The following is a 19,121-nucleotide window of genomic DNA, read 5'->3' as shown; positions in this document are numbered from 1 at the left end:
TTCCTTATTACCTAAATTTTCTAAAATTATCGAGAAGTTATTTAATATCAGGTTGGACAAATGTATTAATAAGAATGAATTACTAGCAGGTAGTCGGTACGGATAACATTTCAACTTCTATGGCACTGATCGAAGTCACGGAGGAAATTACTACTGCTATAGATCACAGAAGATGTGCAATTGCAGTATTTATGGATCTGACAAAAGCCTTTGATACAATTAATCACAATATTTTAACAACAAAATTAGAAAGGTACGGAACCAGAGGATTAGTCTTGAATTGGGTTAAAAGCTACCTAGCAAACAGGAAGCAATTTGTAAAGTGAGAAGAATATACATCTGGGAGTTTAAATATCACGTGTGGAGTACCCCAGGGGTCCATATTGGGACCCAAACTGTTAAATTTGTATATCAATGACATTTGTAAAGTAACAAAGGATTTAAAGTTGGTATTATTTGTGGATGATACCACTGCCTTTGTTCTGGGGAAAGCACACAAGACCTCATTAAAAAGGTCAAGGATGAAATGGTTTGACAGAAACAGATTATCCTTGAACTTAAGTACAACTAAAATAATGCTATTTGGAAATAGCAGAAGGGATACGTAGATCAAATACAAGTAAACGGAGTGGATATTGAAAGAGTGAAAGAAAATACATTTCTGGGGATCATAATAGACGAAAAAATGACTTGGAAATCTCATATTAAAAATATACAACAAAAGGTGGCGAGAAATACTTAAATATTGAACAAAGCAAAATATGTTCTTGATCAAAAATCACTCCACACTCTTTACTGTTCTTTGGTATTACCATATCCAACTTATTGTGTGGAGATATGGGGTAATAATTATAAAAGTAATCTTCACTCACTCACTGTAGCTTCTCTCCTCAGCTTGAGGCACAAGCCCTGTCTGCCGTCTGCATGCACTCAGTGAAATTCACTTACTGTGCTACTGTGCGACACCTAGTGGTCACAATAATTCACTGAGTTGAGATTGTGATGGTTAGACACACAAATTGAATGATGCGGACACTTTGTTATGAAATACTTTGGGGCTTCTGCTTGGAGACTGAGTGTAAGTAATGTACACCTAAGAGAGAAACTCCACACAGAAATGCCGAGATTCGAACCCAGGTCTTTCGATCTCCTGACTGACTGTGTGGCCAACACGCTAACTGCTAGACCACAGTGCGGCCCTGTATTTTCAGTGTATTTAATTTGTGAAGTCTTGGCTGTTTGATAGGTTTCTACAAACTGGGATGCACCCAGGCATCATGTCATGTATTTAGTATCTTCTTGGAGAACATTCTAACATTCACTAGACAGGTATGGTTTTATTGTAGCCATATACTTTTTAAAAATTGTTTAGGAGCAGAGCCATGACACTCCTAAAAAAAAAATAAATAAAAACTCAAAGCGCCATCATGAATACCAGGAAATGCAACTGATGGTCCACTGCGACCTAATGTTTCTTCTTCTTCATGACCGCTGCTGATGGTCTGGAGCAATTTATAGTCCAGACAATATGGTAAATGGTGCAACACATCCATGAATTGTACATTTTTTACAAAGTAAATGTAATTTAAAATGGGGGTTAAATCATTTTATGTGAAACTGTATGGCTGTAATCATTAACTCTCCACTCTTGGATTACAGCGTATTGGTCGAAAGATGGCGCCCCTGTGTTTGGCTGTCCGTCTGCCTCTGCTGTTTTTTTCGCTGTTTGTGTTGTGTCTGCTGTTTGTTATAAGGAGTGTCTCACCGCTGCAGGTGTACGGTCGCCTGACACTTCTTAATATTCGTGAGTCTTTGGAGAACGTGTCTTTATGTCACTTTGGTGGACATTCAAAGTCGAAGAAGACGCGGAGGAGTGCTTACCAAGCTGAAATCCTACCTGGCGTCTTCCCGTCACGATACCTGTCGCCAACCAGCTGGATCCTCCTCTGACTACAGAGGTTACGATCTGCGGGGTTCCACTGAGCACAGGTATCGATGGCTCCGGCCGGTCTTCCATGACACCGAAGCGTTGCTTCCGTGTTGTCGGCCCGTGCAGATCTCCCAGCGGCTGTGTGCCGGCGAATCTCCGCTCGCTCAGCCGCCTCGCTCACCTGGCTGAATTACGCTCGGTTCATACCGCGCTGATTAACATCAGATCTCTTACGAATAAAACATTTATTCTGAATGACTTCTTCATGACTCATGACCTGGATTTCCTCCTGCTGACTGAGACCTGGTTGAAACCAGGGGAGAACAGCACCTTCTCGGAGCTCCTCCCACCCGGCTGGTCCTTCCTCAGCACTCCGCGACCGTGGCGGCCTGGCTGCTATATTCAAGGACAGCTTCAGATGCCGAATAATAACGGCTAATAATTATTCTAGCTTTGAGCTGCAGCTGTTTGTGATCGACTTCATCTGCCCCGTGCTGTGTGCCACAGTCTATCGCCGATCTAAATTTAATAAGGACTTTCTACGGGAATTTTCTGAATTTGTCTGATTTTATCCCCAAGTTTGATAGTCTGTTGATCTGTGGGGACTTTAATATTCATGTTTGTTGTGCACCAAACCAAATGGCTAATGAGTTTAAACAGCTTTTGGATTCCTTTGGCCTCACTCAGTCTGTTAATGCACCAACACATGACCATGGCCACACTCTGGACCTAGTCGTCTCTCGTGGGCCTTTCAGTTTCCCTCAGAGAAATTGTAGACACGGCTATATCTGATCACCTCCCCATTATCTTTGACTTTGCTGCCCCCCCACCTGCCAATAAGCCTGTTTCTTCAGCCCTCAGACACCGCATCTTCAGTTCATTAACAGCTGGAGAGTTTGCTGCTGCCTTCAGGGACTCTCGGCTACATACTGTCACTAGGCTGGTTCCTCCTCTCTGTCCAGACAGCCTACTCTCCACCTTCCATTCTACATGTACTGAGATTCTGGACTCTGTTGCCCCTTTTCGGCAAAAAAAATACTAAAACCAAGTCTGATCCCTGGTTGAATGACCACATCTGGCTGCTCAGACAACAATGTAGACAGGCTGAACGGCGGTGGAAAAAAGACAGATTGCATGCTTCCCTGGGTTGGTTGAGGGACAGATTGGCCACCTATCAGAGAGCCCTGAAGGAGGCCAAGTCCAAATATCTGTCCTCCATTATAACTAACAGCTCTCACCAACCAAAACTCTTATTTAAAACCATTGACGCCCCACTATTCTGTCTGATGCCACCACTACAACATGTGAAGAGTTTGTCTCATTGTTCTCTGACAAAGTGACATCTATCAGGCAGAACATCAGCAGCTCAGGGATGTCTTCTGAGGATGTACATGGTCCTCCAGCACAGACTGCCATTTTTGAGCGGTTTCAGACCATTTCTCTGGTGTCTCTTGCCAAGGTGGTTAGTGGCATGAAACCCACTAACTGTCCCTTAGATGTCATCCCAGTCAAGTTTTTAAAAGAGGTTTTTAATTCTGTTGGGTCAAGTTTGCTTGTTTTTATAAACACCTGTCTTAACTTATGATCTGTCCCAGCTGCCTTCAAACATGCTGTGGTTAGACCCCCCTTAAAAAAAACCTCATCCCGACCCCTCTGTGCTGTCTAATTTTAGGCCTGTCTCACACTTGCCCTTTCTTTCAAAGGTTTTAGAAAAAGTTGTTTTTACTCAGTTACAAACTTTCCTAGAGATGAACTCTGTTCTTGATAAATTCCAGTCTGGTTTTAGATCCCGACATAGCACTGAGTCTGTTGATGCTGGGAATCCCGCTGTGTTGGTGCTGCTGGACCTCACAGCGGCCTTTGATACAGTTGACCATGCAGTCCTTGTATCCCGCCTAGAGCGCTGTGTCGGTATCCAAGGCATTGCTCTCCAGTGGTTTAGGTCATACCTGGCTAATAGGAGCTTCTCCGTTATGATCGGTGACCTCTGCTCCTCCCATGCGTCCCTCTCGTGCGGGGTGCCACAGGGATCCATCCTTGGCCCAGTTCTTTTTTCTCTGTATTTATTACCCCTGGGTCCAATTTTGAAAAGACACAATTTGTCTTTTCATCTCTATGCTGATGACCTGCAGATATATCTGCCTATTAGACCCACTGACAATACTGCTCCCACTAGACTGCTCGATTGTATTACCGATGTAAAGCTGTGGCTGTATCGGAACTTTTTACATTTAAATGACAGCAAAACAGAGTGTATTTTATTTGGTATGTCACCAACATTGCACACTGTTGCAGCGAATTTCGGCTCTCTGGCCCCCTTTTTTAAACCTGATGTCAAAAATCTTGGGGTCATATTCGATCGTGGACTCAAATTCGACAAACAGATTAGCTCTGTCATTAGGACGAGCTTCTTTCAGCTCCGTCTTCTGGCTAAAGTCAAGCCTTTTTTAGGTCAGCAGGATCTTGAGAAAGCGATCCATGCTTTCATCAGCACAAGACTGGACTACTGCAACGCACTTTGGCCTGAGCCAGACCTCAATTTCGCGTCTGCAGTTGGTCCAGAACGCTGCTGCCCGGTTTTGAACAAACACACTCAGACGTGAGCACATCACCCCGGTGCTGTCATCACTCCACTGGCTTCCAGTTCGTTTTACAATCGATTTTAAAATTTTAGTATTTGTTTTTAATGCCATTAACGGCCTTGCTCTGTCGTACCTGTCGGAGCTTTTAACTATCCGCAATCACGGCAGGGCCCTGCGTTCCTCGGGACAGCTTCTGTTAGAAGTCCCACGGGCAAAATACAAACAGTGGGGCGAACGCTGTTTCTCCGTCGCTGATCCCAGACTGTGGAACAAACTGCCCACTGACATTCGCACCACTACTGAAGTCGGCCTTTTTAAATCGAAATTGAAAACTCATTTATTTAGACAGGCGTTCAACACCGACTAGAGCGGTCTTGTATTTATGTTCATTTTATGCATATTTAGTTCTTGTTGACGCCCATTTTACGTACTTTTAAAGGCTTTTAGCACTCTGCAGCACTGAAGCATTTTCTTATAGAGTTTTTATTCAGTGTTCATGTTCTGTTTTTATGCTGTGTTCTTATGTATCGTCTTATTATGAAGCACTTTGGGAGCACGTGGGCTATTGTAAAGCGCTATATAAATAAACTTTGATTGATTGATTGATTGATTGATATTGTGTTCATTGCCACAGAATTTGCAGAGGCAAAGCAGTGGGTAGAGAAGGAGCTCTCCTTCAACCAGAATGTGGACGTGAATCTATTTGAGACAACCATACGTGTCCTTGGGGGGCTGCTGAGCACATACCACCTATCTGGAGACCAGCTGTTCCTCAATAAAGCTGTGAGTCGTCACACCAGCTCCTCATTCCTCTTTGAAAACAAATGCCACTTTGCCTTGAGCTGTACATTTGGATTCAAGGCTGACTTCTGATGCCGATGTTGTTTAAGTCGGGTTTCATTCAAGTCATTCAGTTTGATGTGGATGCTTACAGAAAGATCTCGGGGCCAGGTTGATGCCTGCCTTCAAAACACCCTCAAAGATCCCGTTCTCTGACGTCAACATTGGGAAGGGAACAGCCCACCCCCCTCGATGGACATCAGACAGCTCCATGGCTGAGGTCACAAGCATCCAGCTGGAGTTTAGAGAGCTGAGCCGCCTCACACAGGACCCGATGTTCAAGGTTAGGAAGTCAAATTAGTTGTTGTTTAATTCGTTCAAACCAAAACATAGTCTAACCCAGGGGTGCTCACACATTTTCAGCCTGCAAGCTACTTTTAAAATGACCAAGTCCTAAAGATCTTGATAAATATGAGCATACACTGTACATGTATATCAGGGTGCACGCTCTTTTTCAGCATGCAAGCTATTAAGTCAATATATTACACTTATGAGTACTTATTCTTGCCCAAAATTAAGCAATTTCAAGCATAAAAATGGCTAAATGAACTAACTACATTAACTAAAATACAAATGCAAGGCAGAGGCCAGATGTGCTCATCAGAAAATATACTGTTGGGGCCATAACCCACTTCCTGTCCTGTACACCAGCTATTCCCGACAAGGGGTACACGTACCCCTAGTGGTAGCTGAGCAAATTGCAGGGGGTAGGTGGAAACATTTAATTTTCAAGATGAGAAGTAAATATTCTCAGCTATTTCAGATTAAGCCAAACAATAAAATGGAACGTGTGCGCAACAACTTGTTTCCCCAGGTAGACAATAACCTGTGGCACAGCTACACCAAAATCAAAACAGTTGTGTTACATTCTTACTTTTAGAATTACCAACATGTACAGTTGATACGCATGGTATGACAAAAAAAGGCTCTGGGGTTACACAAGACATAAAAGGTTGGGAAACTGTCTGCAAGCCATTAAGGTCTGCGAGGGAACTCATTTAATAAGTTTTATTTACTTACTTTTACTTACTTACTAAATGCATATTATTCTGTTTTTTGCACTTTGGGATTGTGGCAATAAATAACACCGGGGCACTCACCCCTGACTTGGCCTGAGTCAGAGTAGATCCCACCACAGCGTACGTACTCTTATGTCTCCTACACTCAACAAAAATACAAACGCAACACTTTTGTTTCTGCTCCCATTTTTTATGAGATGAACTCAAAGATCTAAAACTTTTCCCACATACACAATATCACCATTTCTCTCAAATATTGTTGACAAATCTGTCTAAATGTGTGATAGTGCGCACTTCTCCTTTGCTGAGATAATCCATCCCACCTCACAGGTGTGCCATATCAAGATGCTGATTAGACGCCATGATTAGTGCACAGGTGTGCCTTAGACTGCCCACAATAAACAAGTTATTTTATTCTAACATGTCTTTATTTTCTCTGATTACTTGTACATCTACTAGATTGGGTAATGCAAATGTAAAGATATGTTAAAAACTATTTAGAACAACAGGTTTTCTGTGCCACAACCACGGATACTCAATTTCTTAATATTGAATCCTACTTTGTGGAAAGTCACACATCGCGGTCGAGTCTGAAACGAGGGATGATTGTAAATGATGAATGAAATGGATAAATGAGCTTTCAAAGCCGCTTTTCAACTGGATTGAACACTTCATGGCTATGGCAAGCAGCGAGGGAGGAGAACACCTTTGTGTTTCACTCAGATTTTTTTTATTTTTATTTATTCAATAGTGTTTTTCACCTTTATCAAAATGCTGGTACTTGCAACTTTCTTTGGCTCCATTGTTAGTTATTTTGTAGCCGTAATCAGCATAAGTGTTAGGAAAGAACTACAGAGTTGACAGAGCTGAGGGTTTCCATTTTGTCAGTATGCTAATAGGCTGCTAACAAGAGTGTTTTGTGATAAAAATGTGTTTACCACAGTTGGATTTGCGCAGCGTATTAAGAAAACGACAAAACGTTGACAATATTGCACGCTGACCGGAAAATGTACGCAAACCGAGGTAAAGTCGTGGTGTACATTTTCAACATAAACCGAAAAACACGCTAACCGGAGTGTACGCTAACCAAGGATCCACTGTAAATATATGTCCTTTCACCCCTTGTAAAATTCACACTCTTGAAGACTAAAAATTTGCCAATAACACTGTATTCAAACATTTTTTTCAATGATCCAAGGAAAATATATTTTAAAAAAAACACATTCCAAATTGTAGTTTTTAAATTGATGCTACCCTAGCGACAAACTAGTTATGTTCCTGAAGGCTGTTTGCATCTTCAGTTGTTTGGAAGTCATTATTTTGTCATTTTTCTATTCCCGAGGGCCTGTTTTCTCTCACGCTGCACGGTTGTTCTTTGAAAACCCAGAAGGTGCTGTTTTTGCCTTGGTTAGGTACTGCGTGGGGGGCACCGACTTTTGAATGTGCTGCGAGCATTATAAACCCGCCCTCTGCACAGATGTGTTAAATTTGGTGTTATTGCACTCACGCGCTCTCATACTGGTCAGTGGAAGTTCAACATGGCACCTCACGGCAAAGAACTCCCGGACAAGGTGGGGGAAAAAAGAATTGTTGCTCTACATAAACATGTTCTAGGCCGGGGTCACCAACCCATCAATCGCGAGCTACTGGTTGATATTTGGTGCCGGTTGATCGCGAGAATATTACAAAAAAGTAATATTATTACGTCAGTGCCCTGCACACCCGGAGGATGAACAACAGGCACACATTTTGACCGCTGAACATGCTGGAGCCTATCCCAGCTGATTTTGGGCGAGAGGCAGGGTACACCCTGGACTGGTCGCCAGCCAATGGCAGGGCACATATAGACAAACAACCATTCACACTCACATTCATACTTATGGACATATTAGAATGTACCCGGAGAAAACCCACGCACGCACGGGAAGAACACGCAAACTCCACACAGATATGCCCAAGGGAGAACCCAGGTCTTCCCGATCTCCAGAGTGTTACTGTGTTGGCCAACATGCTAACCACTAGACCACCGTGCGGCCGTGGATACAACAATGGAAAAGAAATTGAGATCACAAAATACACTTTTTTTCTCATATAAACCGACAAAAATACCTTTCTGCACTGTGGTAGGCTACTGTGATGTCACACTATGTACTGTATGTGGCCGTAGTGGTATTACCTTCCAAACCCAATGCAAGCCGTACTAAGCTACACCATACGAAACTGTACCATGTCAAGCTTAGCTCGACTGTGATGCTGGGTTGAAATGTGGATCAAGGCAAATTCATCTTTCGTCACATCTTCGCAGCTCATCCGTGACCCCTCCTCCTCTTATATTTAACCCTTGCAGGAGGTTGTAGACGAGGTGATGAAAAAGGTCCACAAGCTGCCGGGCAAACACGATGGTCTGATACCCATGTTCATCAACACCAACAGCGGCCAGTTCTCCCACAGAGGCATCTACACGCTGGGTGCGAGGGCAGACAGCTACTATGAATACCTGCTGAAACAGTGGATCCAGGGAGGCAAGACGGAGGATGAGTACGTACAACCTTTCAGGGTGACGGAGCCGTTTCAGTATATGCCACAGGTGTCCAAGCTTTTTCCACCAATGGACACACATTAAAAAAACTAAAAGGATATAAGGGCCACTTGTAGACATGCTGTTATGTATATTAAAAACAAAACCTGCACCTCAGCTTTGCTATATAAGGTGAAAAAGCATTTTTTTTTCAAATATTTCAATTTATAATAATCTAAATAATCTTTGTAACTTTTCTTGTCATAAAATGTTGACTTTATTGCCGTAATATTAGAACTTTATCCCCAGCCTAATTTTTCATAACAATTTTGTTTTGTTTCTCATAATAGGACTTAAAAAAAATAAATGTTTTAATATTTCGAGTCTATGCTACCAAAATAACATTCATCCTTATAATATTACAATTCATTCTCATAAAACTGTGATTTTTTTTCTCATTAGAATACAACCTTTTTTTTCTAAATATTTTTACTTTATTCTCATCAAATTCCAGCTGGTTTTTTTTCCAAACTATTTCAACTTTCTTTTTGTAAACTATGACTTTATCCCCACAGTATTTTGACTTTATTTTTGTTACAATTTGACAACTTTATTTTGTGTTTTCTAGAATATTACGACTTAAAACATATCTTTGAATTTTTCTTTTAACTTTATGCTACGAAAATGACATTCTTTTTCCTAATATTACGACATTATTCTCAGAAAATAGTGACTTTTTCCACATATGAATATTGTATTTTGACTTGTAAAATTACTTTTTGCCACTTTTGCTTTTTTCTTGTTAAATTATTTTTTAAATTTCAATTATTTTTTTTTTTAAGTTTCGACTTAAAACATATCTTTCTTTTATTTATTTTTTTACTTTATGCTATGAAAATGACATTCTTTTTCCTAATATTACGACATTATTCTCATAAAATAGTGACTTTTTCCACATATGAATATTGTATTTTGACTTGTAAAATTACTTTTTGCCACTTTTGCTTTTTTCTTGTTAAATTATTTAAATTTCAATAATTTTTTTTTTTTTTAAGTTTCGACTTAAAACATATCTTTTAATTTTTTTTAACTTTATGCTTTGAAAATGACATTCTTTTTCCTAATATTACGACATTATTCTCATAAAATAGTGACTTTTTCCACATATGAATATTGTATTTGGACTTGTAAAATTACTTTTTGCCACTTTTGCTGTTTTCTGACTTCCAGTGTGCTTGTGATTTTCCCCAGGTGTTAATATTCACCTCAGGCGTGTGTGTCTGCATCTACAGTATGTGTGTTTCAATTCTTCCAGGCTGTTGGAGGACTACATTGAAGCAATCAATGGAGTTAAAAAGCACCTTGTGAGACAGACGGGCGCCCACAAATTGACGTTTGTTGGCGAGCTCTCCCATAACCGCTTCAGTCCCAAAATGGTACAGATGCTCACTCGAATGCTGTGACCTCATTATCTCAAGAACTAATTAAATTGCATGTGACGATGAACGTGTATACAATGTCAATTTGATTCTAATTGCTGAAAGACGACAAACTAGCCCAGTAAATTATTTTGTTTTTGTTCAATCAGAGACCACCTCTGTTTTTCAGGACCACTTGGTGTGCTTTCTGCCAGGAACCTTGGCGCTGGGAGTCCACAATGATCTTCCAGGGGACCACATGGATTTAGCAGCAGCGTTGATGGAGACTTGCCACCAGATGTACACACAGATGGGGACTGGGCTCAGCCCAGAGATTGCACACTTCAACCTGCATGCCACTGATGGACATGATATTATTGTCAAGGTGAGTCGTACCACACGCTTCCAATTTGGCCCCCAAGAAGCAGCACAGGAACTTTGTGTGACGTATCAGTTTTGTTTTCCCTACCAGCCTGCAGACACACACAACCTGCTGAGGCCAGAAACAGTGGAAAGTCTGTTCTACATGTACAGGTTTACAAAAGACCCCAAGTACCGAGAATGGGGATGGGAAATTCTGCAGAACTTCAACAAATATACGAAGGTAAAAATTCATGTACGTCTTCAAAATGACCACAAAACAGGGCTCTAGGTGTGTTTTTTTGCATTGTGGGAAGTTGAGTGTTGTAGTTCTGTGTTTTATAGCACGAGGCGGCAGTGTCTCTGTACTCTCTACTGTCTGCACCGCCCATTGTCTTCTGGGTCCTGATTGGCTGTAGACCATTGTCATCAATCTCCTTCGTGCCGTTTCTTGTTGTGGCCATGGCTAGCAAGCTAGCTGACCGTGTGAGCTGCTTGCTAACCGCCAATAAACGATAGAAGAAAGAGAAGAATCGGCCTGTTATTAGTCAAAGAAATATGCATATTGAAGCTAGGCAATATGACATTCTGGCGGTAAATACCACGCTTTCACTGTATTTGCAGGTCTAAAATGTGTTATTTTGAAGTACTTTTATTGAACATTTCGTGTCAATACGTGTTTACACTCCAAGCGATTAAAGGATGACATTTGCGACTTAATAGGTTATGATATTTACGTTAACATGTTGAAAATGTACTTAAATTGTGTGACGTGGTTACACATTAGTTCGATAGCTGAACAGCCGTATGAAATCCGCACACTACGAGATGCAAAACTCTACAGGGGCACACGTCTGATGCTAACGAGGCAGCTAATGTCGGTGTTATCTACGCCGCGAATGTGTTGCCATGAGCTGTGTGGCCAACAGCTCACGCCCGGTGTTTCAACACATCGAAGCTCTGTTCCAACAACGATTAAACTGAAATAGGCTGTTTATCAGCTGATCAAAAGTTTAAGACCACAGGCTATAAAGGCCAAAATCTGCTCAAATCTTGTATTTTTTGTCAGGCATTCCCACTGTCATGCCCTCCTGATGGCTAAAGCTAAGCTTTCTCTTTTTGCACGTGGTCGGATGGTGGAGCTGCATAAGTAAGGCCTCTCGCAGTGTGCCATTGCTGCTGAGGTTGGGAGCAGTAAATCAGCCATTCTACATTTTTTGAAAGATCCTGAGCATTATAGAACAAAAAAGTCAGATGGTAGACCCAAAAAAAATCACACCTGTGCTGACCCGGAGGATCTGATTGGCTGTCCATCAAGACACAGGGCGGTCTTCCACCCACATTAAGGCCCTAACTGGTGCCGACTGCAGCGCAATAACCATCAGACGGCATCTGCGGGAAAAGGGTTTAAAAAACAAAAAAGGAATTCAAAGACCTCGTCTCCTTCAACGCCACAAAACTGCCCGTTTAGACTTTGCCAGGGAGCATCAAACATGGGACATTGAAAGGTGGAAAAAAGTTTTATTCTCTGATGAGAAAAAATGTAACCTTGACAGTCCACATGGCTTCCAACGTTACTGGCATGACAAGGAGATCCCACCTGAGATGTTTTCTACCCGGCACAGTGGAGGGGGGGTCCATCATGGTCTGGGGTGCTTTTTCATTCAGTGGAACACTGGAGCTTCAGGTGGTGCAGGGTCGTCAAAAGCCATCTTCACCACTTGGAGCAATGTTCCCACTAGCCTCCTGGAAACACTCGCATCAAGCAAGCCCAAACCAATTTTTGAAGTGATTAACAAGAACGGTGGAGCTACTCATCACTGAGTCCTACTGAGAACATTTTTTCTTCTGGTTTGGAGAGTTTTATGGTGTTAAACTTTTGATCAGCTGATAAACAGCCTATTTCAGTTTAATTGTTGTTGTCAATAAATTACTTTTTCAAAATGCTTTTTGTCTCACTCCCCCTTCCTGTTTTTGCATATTGTGGCTCTACTTAAAACCTCATTAAGATCCAAATGTGCAAAACGCAATTTTTCAACTGGTCTTAAGATGTTGTTCCAATTAGACGTTTACATGCACTGATTATGGGAATGAAAGTCACATCAATTATGGGCCCTTAGGGATTTATTTGAACCATACTTTAAAAAAAAAAAAAAAGTTTATAACTCTCAATACACAACGTATTTGCTCATATAAAGCGCACTTTTTGCGCTGTACTCTGCAGGCCCTGTTCACATGAGGTGTTCAAGTGTACTGCGTAACTCTTTGATGTTAGGCTTTCAGTCACCAATGTAGTCCAGCTGCTTTCAACTTTTTTATTATATATTTAGGTTGCTTAGTATACATAAATCTGAACTAATTCAAACTCTCTAGAAAAATCATAATAAATCACAGAGGGCTCAAAATGAAGAGGACATCCAAGTCCATAACGAATATGTAAACTAGAATCGATATGCATACATGCCCTATGTGAGGAGCTCCGTCATCCGGGAGGAGCTCAGAGTGGAGTCGTTTGAAGTGGCTCGGCCATCAAGTTCGGTTGCCTTGTGGATGCCTCCCTCGTGAGGTTCTCCTGGCATCCCCAGCCAAAAGGCTCAGGGGTAGACCTCGGATGCTGGAGGAGTTATGTCTCACAGCTGCCCTGGGAATGCCCCGGTGTCCTAAAGGTGGAACTAGAAAACCGGAAACCGGGAATTCTGGGCTTCCATAACGAGACTGCTGAATGGATGGATGGATATCTTGTCCTGTTGCAGTCAATAAACATGTCTATGATGATATACTAGTACTCGCGAGTGTTGACATCAGATGTCTGTGATGTCCTGATCATAATGATCCATGTTAACTGCTTTATGTGTGCAGGTCTCGGGGGGCGGCTACACGTCTATTAACAACGTCCGTGACCCTGAGAACCCAGAGCCCAGGGACAAGATGGAAAGTTTCTTTCTGGGCGAGACACTGAAGTACTTTTACCTGCTCTTCTCTGACGAAAAGGACCTTCTCAGTCTGGATAAATACGTGTTCAACACGGAGGCCCACCCGCTCCCCATTTGGCCGTCTCCACCCAAGTGACAGCACCATACAGGGAATGTGTGCAAAGGGGGTCCTTTTTAAAACTGAAGACGTTCCTCAGTCAGGTGTGTTTCTGAGCAACCGTCACTACTGGACAGCAACACAAGTCTGTGCTGGCCATCTTGGACTTTGGTATATTTTGCACGTGGAGGAATTCATTTGGGATTTATCGTTTTTCTTTTAATAAAGAAAAGGTCTGAGCTGGTCTCTGCTGTAAATAGGGTTGTGAACAGAACTAGGGGATGTTAGGGCTAACCTGACTGTGCCAAGTATCAGTCACTTTAGTGATGCTGATACCAATGGTGTGTAAGAACAGGGTGTTTCATTGTGATTCTTGGTATCAGTAAAGCTGTGTGAAGGTGGAGCCAGTAATGCACCTGTCGTTGCAGAATCCCTTTTTAAGTTTGTCCCCTTACAAAGACATAAAAAGTCTAGATTTTGTTGATTTTTTTAATGTTGAGATGACAGACTATCAACTTTAAATCCTGGAAAAACAAAATAAAACTTATATTTGAGTGAAATATGTCTTTGACCCCCAAGCAAATTGCGTTTTTAGTGGTTTCTTGCAGGTGTGTTAAGGTGACACATGATCAGTTCTTCAGCTGCTAAATTAGCAGCAAAAAATTCAGCTCCCCCCACATGCAGTATTTTGTATAGGATTAAGACAGGGGGTGTCAAAACGTTTTTCCAGCGGCCACTTTGATAGTTGGTAAAGCAACACAAGCTAACAAGTTATATACTGTATGTGTCAAGAAATAACGGCATGTCACCTTTTTAGGTGAAAAAGCCTGTTTGGTAGGATGAACTTCGCTCTTTTTTTCCCCCCATTTTTGCTGTTTTTATTTTCCAAATATGTCAATTAATGACTTTATTCCTATTATTTTTTTCCCCCCAATTCACCAAAATGTACCACTTTATTTTGATTTGTTTTTTTTTCCATTTCTGCTATTTTTATCATGTAATTTTTACATCCTTTAACTTATTTTCCCTTCAGGTTAGACTTTATTCTTGTCACATAACTTTTTCCACAACCTAATTTTCCAGAAATTACAACTCTATTCATTGTTTTGTTAGTTTCTCAGATTATTTCAATTTAAAAAAAATTTTTTCTTTCATTTTTCAAAAATTATGGAACTAAAACGACTTTGTTTTTCCTCAAGTCTGTGCTCATCAAATTAAGACTTTTGTTTCCTCATTAGAATACGACTTGTTTCTCAAAAGTAGCCTGCTGGTAATTTTTTTGTTTGTTTAGTTTTAGTTTTCTTGTTAAATGATATTTGAACCGTGTGCCTCGGGCCACACTTGGGACGCCCCTGGATTACCTGCTTTTTAAGACGCCTCGGTGGTATGTTTTGGACCATCGCCATGCTGGAAGACTATCCTCAACCCACCTTCAGTGTTCAGGAGATTCTCTCCCAAGATTCTACAGCGCATGGCCCCATCCATCGGCCAATGTGGTGAAGTCTTCATGCGCTCTTAGCAGACAAACGGCACCGAAGCGGACTGTTTCCGCCTCCATGTTTGACAGCTGATTTCCTACTTAGCATTAGTTCCTTCTTTAACAACTCTTGGCCAAGCATTTTTTGGTACTGTGAACGACGACATAAAATAGGGGTAGTCCACGTTTTTTCCACAGGGGGGGCCGCATACTGAAAAATCAAAGAATGCAGGGATATGCAAAGCCTGCATCTCTGCTTTGTGTTATCAGTGACAAAGCGTCTTATTAGTATAAACTTCCTCACATTACACATTTTTGCTGGTTTTTCCTTTTTTTTGTTACAAATATTTTAACTTTATTCTCATACATTTTTTCCTCTTAATGTTGTCCTTGTTCTCAAATTGCAATATGACGTTAACCTAATTTACTAACCTAATTTCCCTAAAATCGCAACTTTATTCTTTTCATTTCTCATATTACGTTTTTCCTATTCTTATTGTATTACACATTTTCTCGTTTTTCCATTTTTCGTGACATGTTTTTTTACTTTATTCTTATACATTTTTTTCATCTTAATGTTTTGTCTTCATTCTCATATTATTTAGACTTTATTGTAATCGTAACTTTTACCCAACCTAATTTCAAATTTTTTCTTTTCTTTTTTTAATCATACTTTTCGAATGTACAGAGGGCCAATTGAATAACATAAAGGCCCCCGGGCCGCACTTTGGACACCCCTGACACAAAAATATTGGATTTTAACAAAAAATCCTTTGGTATCACATACCCTGCAGTGTGAATGTAACCTTTGCCCCAGGAGAAGCAAAAAATGTCAACAGAATTAATGAATGACACGACGCTTCGTATTAAATTGTATGGAAAACCTTCTTTGTCACCAGGATCGTTTCCTCTAGAAATTCATGGTGGTGTATAATGTTCCATCCCAACTTCTAACAATTTATTTAGTCTTAATTTATTTTGCATTTTGCAAATAAATTATGAATATTTCATTTTCCTTGTGTCCGTATTACTCCATAACATGCATCAAGTACTATAAACATAGCTTTTAATGGGTCAGTTAGGTCGTGGAGATGCAATGACCACAGTTGTTGGGGGTGCCCAGAATTCCTGGCGATCACATATGCAACGATCCTCTTCAAACATTGAGTCTGTTTTTCCACAGCAATCAATTTGATCCACGAAACAAGTAGCAGGATTACGCACAAAAAACTCAAATAACCCATTTCCACCAAACACGGAACACAGACCAAGCCAGTATCCAGTCATTTTAGCAAGGATCCGAATGAATGTGCCAACTGACATCCTACACGAACAAGGAAGTGGCCTAAAAAGACCGATACACTCCGCCGCTTCCACCTTCTACACTACAGACTAACGCAGTCTAGACACCAGGAAGAGGTGAAAGTTCATATTTCCATGTGGCCTTTCGGTCATGGTTGTTTTATGAAAGTGGTATCATTTGGCAGTACAGATAGATGATCCAAGATGCTGTAGGTAGCCGCTATCAAAGGTCATCTTTGTCAGCTCCGGATTCAACAATCCACTGATTTTCCTTTTGTGTTATCTGTATGGTCCTCAAACAGAAATAACTGGGTCTGTTTGAAGATTAAAAATGGCAATTCCATGAACAAAAGCAAACGTTGCATATGGGAATGAACCTTAAATCTTAAAGTGTGGAATGGGGGCCATTTGCAAAAGGAGTTGTAAAATTTGGATTAGGAATATATACTATATATATATAGACTTCTTTCTCTATTTTGACTCTATTCCCATGGTCGTCTCATAATTATTTAATATTTCGACTTTATGCTGCTAAAATGCTGTTATTTTTATTCATCTCACAATGTGATTCTCGTAAAATTCCAACCTTTTCTCATTTTTTGCAGGAACTTTTTTTTTTTTGTATTGACTTCATTCTTGTAAAATGATTGCTAATTTTTCCATTTTTTTTTTAAAGTTATCTTGTTAAATTCTGTTTTTAGAATTAAAATAAAAAAAAAAAAAAAACACCACTTTGGACACCCCCGTTCCACGGTCTGTTTTCCCGTCCCGTTAATGCCCTGCGTGACTGCTGTGGTCAGACGTTTACATCCACCCATCATGAACGTGAATTCCGTATTCGTTTTGGGCCTTTAATGATTCATTTGAACCTCATGTGTTTGCATGATACGATGTGCATCAAGAACAGGAATGGGATGCCCACGTTTGAATTCATTTGGTGGTTTAAGTGACTATGTAACAGTATGGTCAGTAGTGTTTGCCCTCTTCCTTATTTCTTAGTTTTTTTTTGCATGTTTGTCACACTTAAATGTTTCTGATCGCCAAACAAATGTAAATATGGGTCAATGACAACACAATTAACACAAAATGCAGTTTCTAAATGAAACGTTTTATTGTTAAGGGAGGAAAGAAATCCAAACCTACATGGCCCTGTGTGAAAAAGTGGTTGCCCCTCTGGGGCAATAAAAGCAATCAAGCATTTGTGATAACTTGCAATGAGTCTCTTACAGCGCTGTGGAGGAATTTTGTCCCATTCATCTTTGCAGAATTGTTGTAATTCAGTCACATTGGAGGGTTTTCCAGCATGAAGCGCCTTTTTAAGGTCATGCCACAGCATCTCAATAGGATTCAGGTCAGGACTTTGACTAGGCCACTCCAAAGTCTTCATTTAGTTTTTCTTCAGCTATTCAGAGGTGGACTTGCTGGTGTGTTTTGGATCATTGTCCTGCTGCAGAACCCAAGTTGGTTTCAGCTTGAGTTCACCAACAAATGGATGGACATTCACTTTCAGGATTTTTTGGTAGACAGCAGAATTCATGGTTCCATTTATCACAGCAAGTCTTCCAGGTCCTGAAGCAGCAAAACAGCCCCAGACCATCACACTACCACCACCATATTTTACTGTCGGTATGATGTCAGTGAATAATATTTAAATTTGTTTGCTGATCTCAAACATTTAAGTGTAACAAACATGCAAAAACATAAATCATATTTTGCAGAAAGTCTTTTTTTTAAGTGGTCGTCTAAATTTATCAATATCCTTCTAAATGGGCGTTTTGTATCTTTGCATAAACGTGTATTAATGTATCAGTGACAAAAGATCCTCCGCTTTTCATGGCCGTTACATTCCACGCTGACCAGTCAATGGTGAAAATCTGCAAGCAGTTGATAAAAATGTATTTTTGACACACGGCTGGCTCCTCCCCCTCTAAACCCTCCTGCCGCCTTAACGTTGATGTTCTCCTTTGATTTCGGATCGACGTTTGCATTTGTAAAAGTGATTGTTGGAATTACTAAAGGCAGAAGCCTCTCTCTTCAATTGCCATTGTTCAGTAGCAACGGACGCTAAATGCTGAATGCACAATCCAGGTTTACCCGCCGTTAATGAATGATAATGTAACCTGTGGCCAGTCGCGGCACACCGTGGTGCCTTCCAGGACCGCGGAATAGAGTGCAAAATTTCAACGCTGAATGAAAAACATCAATGAAGCATAAACACATGAACATGTAAAAAGTGTGGGCTTTTGCAGTAGTGGTACATGTATGCTGTACATTCGTCCCGCGAGGTGTGCTTTCTGCAGAAATAACACATGCGGAATAGAGAATGTGCAGGGATCCGCTCTATACCAGGATGCCCCTTGGCGTTAAATCCGCTGCCCGATTTTCACTGTTTTTTATAAATGAAATTTACTGAATGGTTCCTTTCAAAAACACCAAGATGTCTTCCATTTTTACCTCAACTGAAATATGTCACCCCCCACCTTAAATATAATAAAATAGCATTTAAAAGACTCTCCTGTCATGGTTTACTGAACTGTGCCTAATGTCCGACTGACACGTGGCTGAGCAGAAGAAATCCCATTAAATGATATCACGTTTAACTCGCACCTGAAATGTTTCTGTGTGACCTCATTCAACGCTGGTGT

The 19,121-nt window shown here is 40.8% G+C and overlaps 1 protein-coding gene across 4 annotated transcripts in view; it reads left to right on the top strand.

The window, feature by feature from the left end:
- Window positions 1-16,061, top strand: part of man1b1a (mannosidase, alpha, class 1B, member 1a) — a 37,955-nt gene extending 21,894 nt beyond the window's left edge. For 3 of the 4 annotated variants that reach the window (XM_054757214.1, XM_054757212.1, XM_054757211.1), the window contains 7 exons: window positions 5,147-5,295; window positions 5,447-5,635; window positions 8,719-8,909; window positions 10,205-10,325; window positions 10,498-10,692; window positions 10,780-10,911; window positions 13,527-16,061. In XM_054757214.1, the coding sequence (XP_054613189.1) occupies window positions 5,147-5,295; window positions 5,447-5,635; window positions 8,719-8,909; window positions 10,205-10,325; window positions 10,498-10,692; window positions 10,780-10,911; window positions 13,527-13,736 (1,187 nt within the window). In that variant the 3' untranslated portion in view covers window positions 13,737-16,061. The remainder of the gene's footprint in view (window positions 1-5,146; window positions 5,296-5,446; window positions 5,636-8,718; window positions 8,910-10,204; window positions 10,326-10,497; window positions 10,693-10,779; window positions 10,912-13,526) is intronic. The other variant, XM_054757213.1, reaches the window with a different exon arrangement.
- The last annotated feature ends 3,060 nt before the right edge of the window (window positions 16,062-19,121 follow it).

The sequence above is a fragment of the Dunckerocampus dactyliophorus genome, chromosome 17, assembly GCF_027744805.1.
Source record: "Dunckerocampus dactyliophorus isolate RoL2022-P2 chromosome 17, RoL_Ddac_1.1, whole genome shotgun sequence".
Classification (NCBI taxonomy): Eukaryota; Metazoa; Chordata; class Actinopteri; order Syngnathiformes; family Syngnathidae; genus Dunckerocampus; species Dunckerocampus dactyliophorus.
This window is presented reverse-complemented; position numbering and strand designations above follow the sequence as displayed.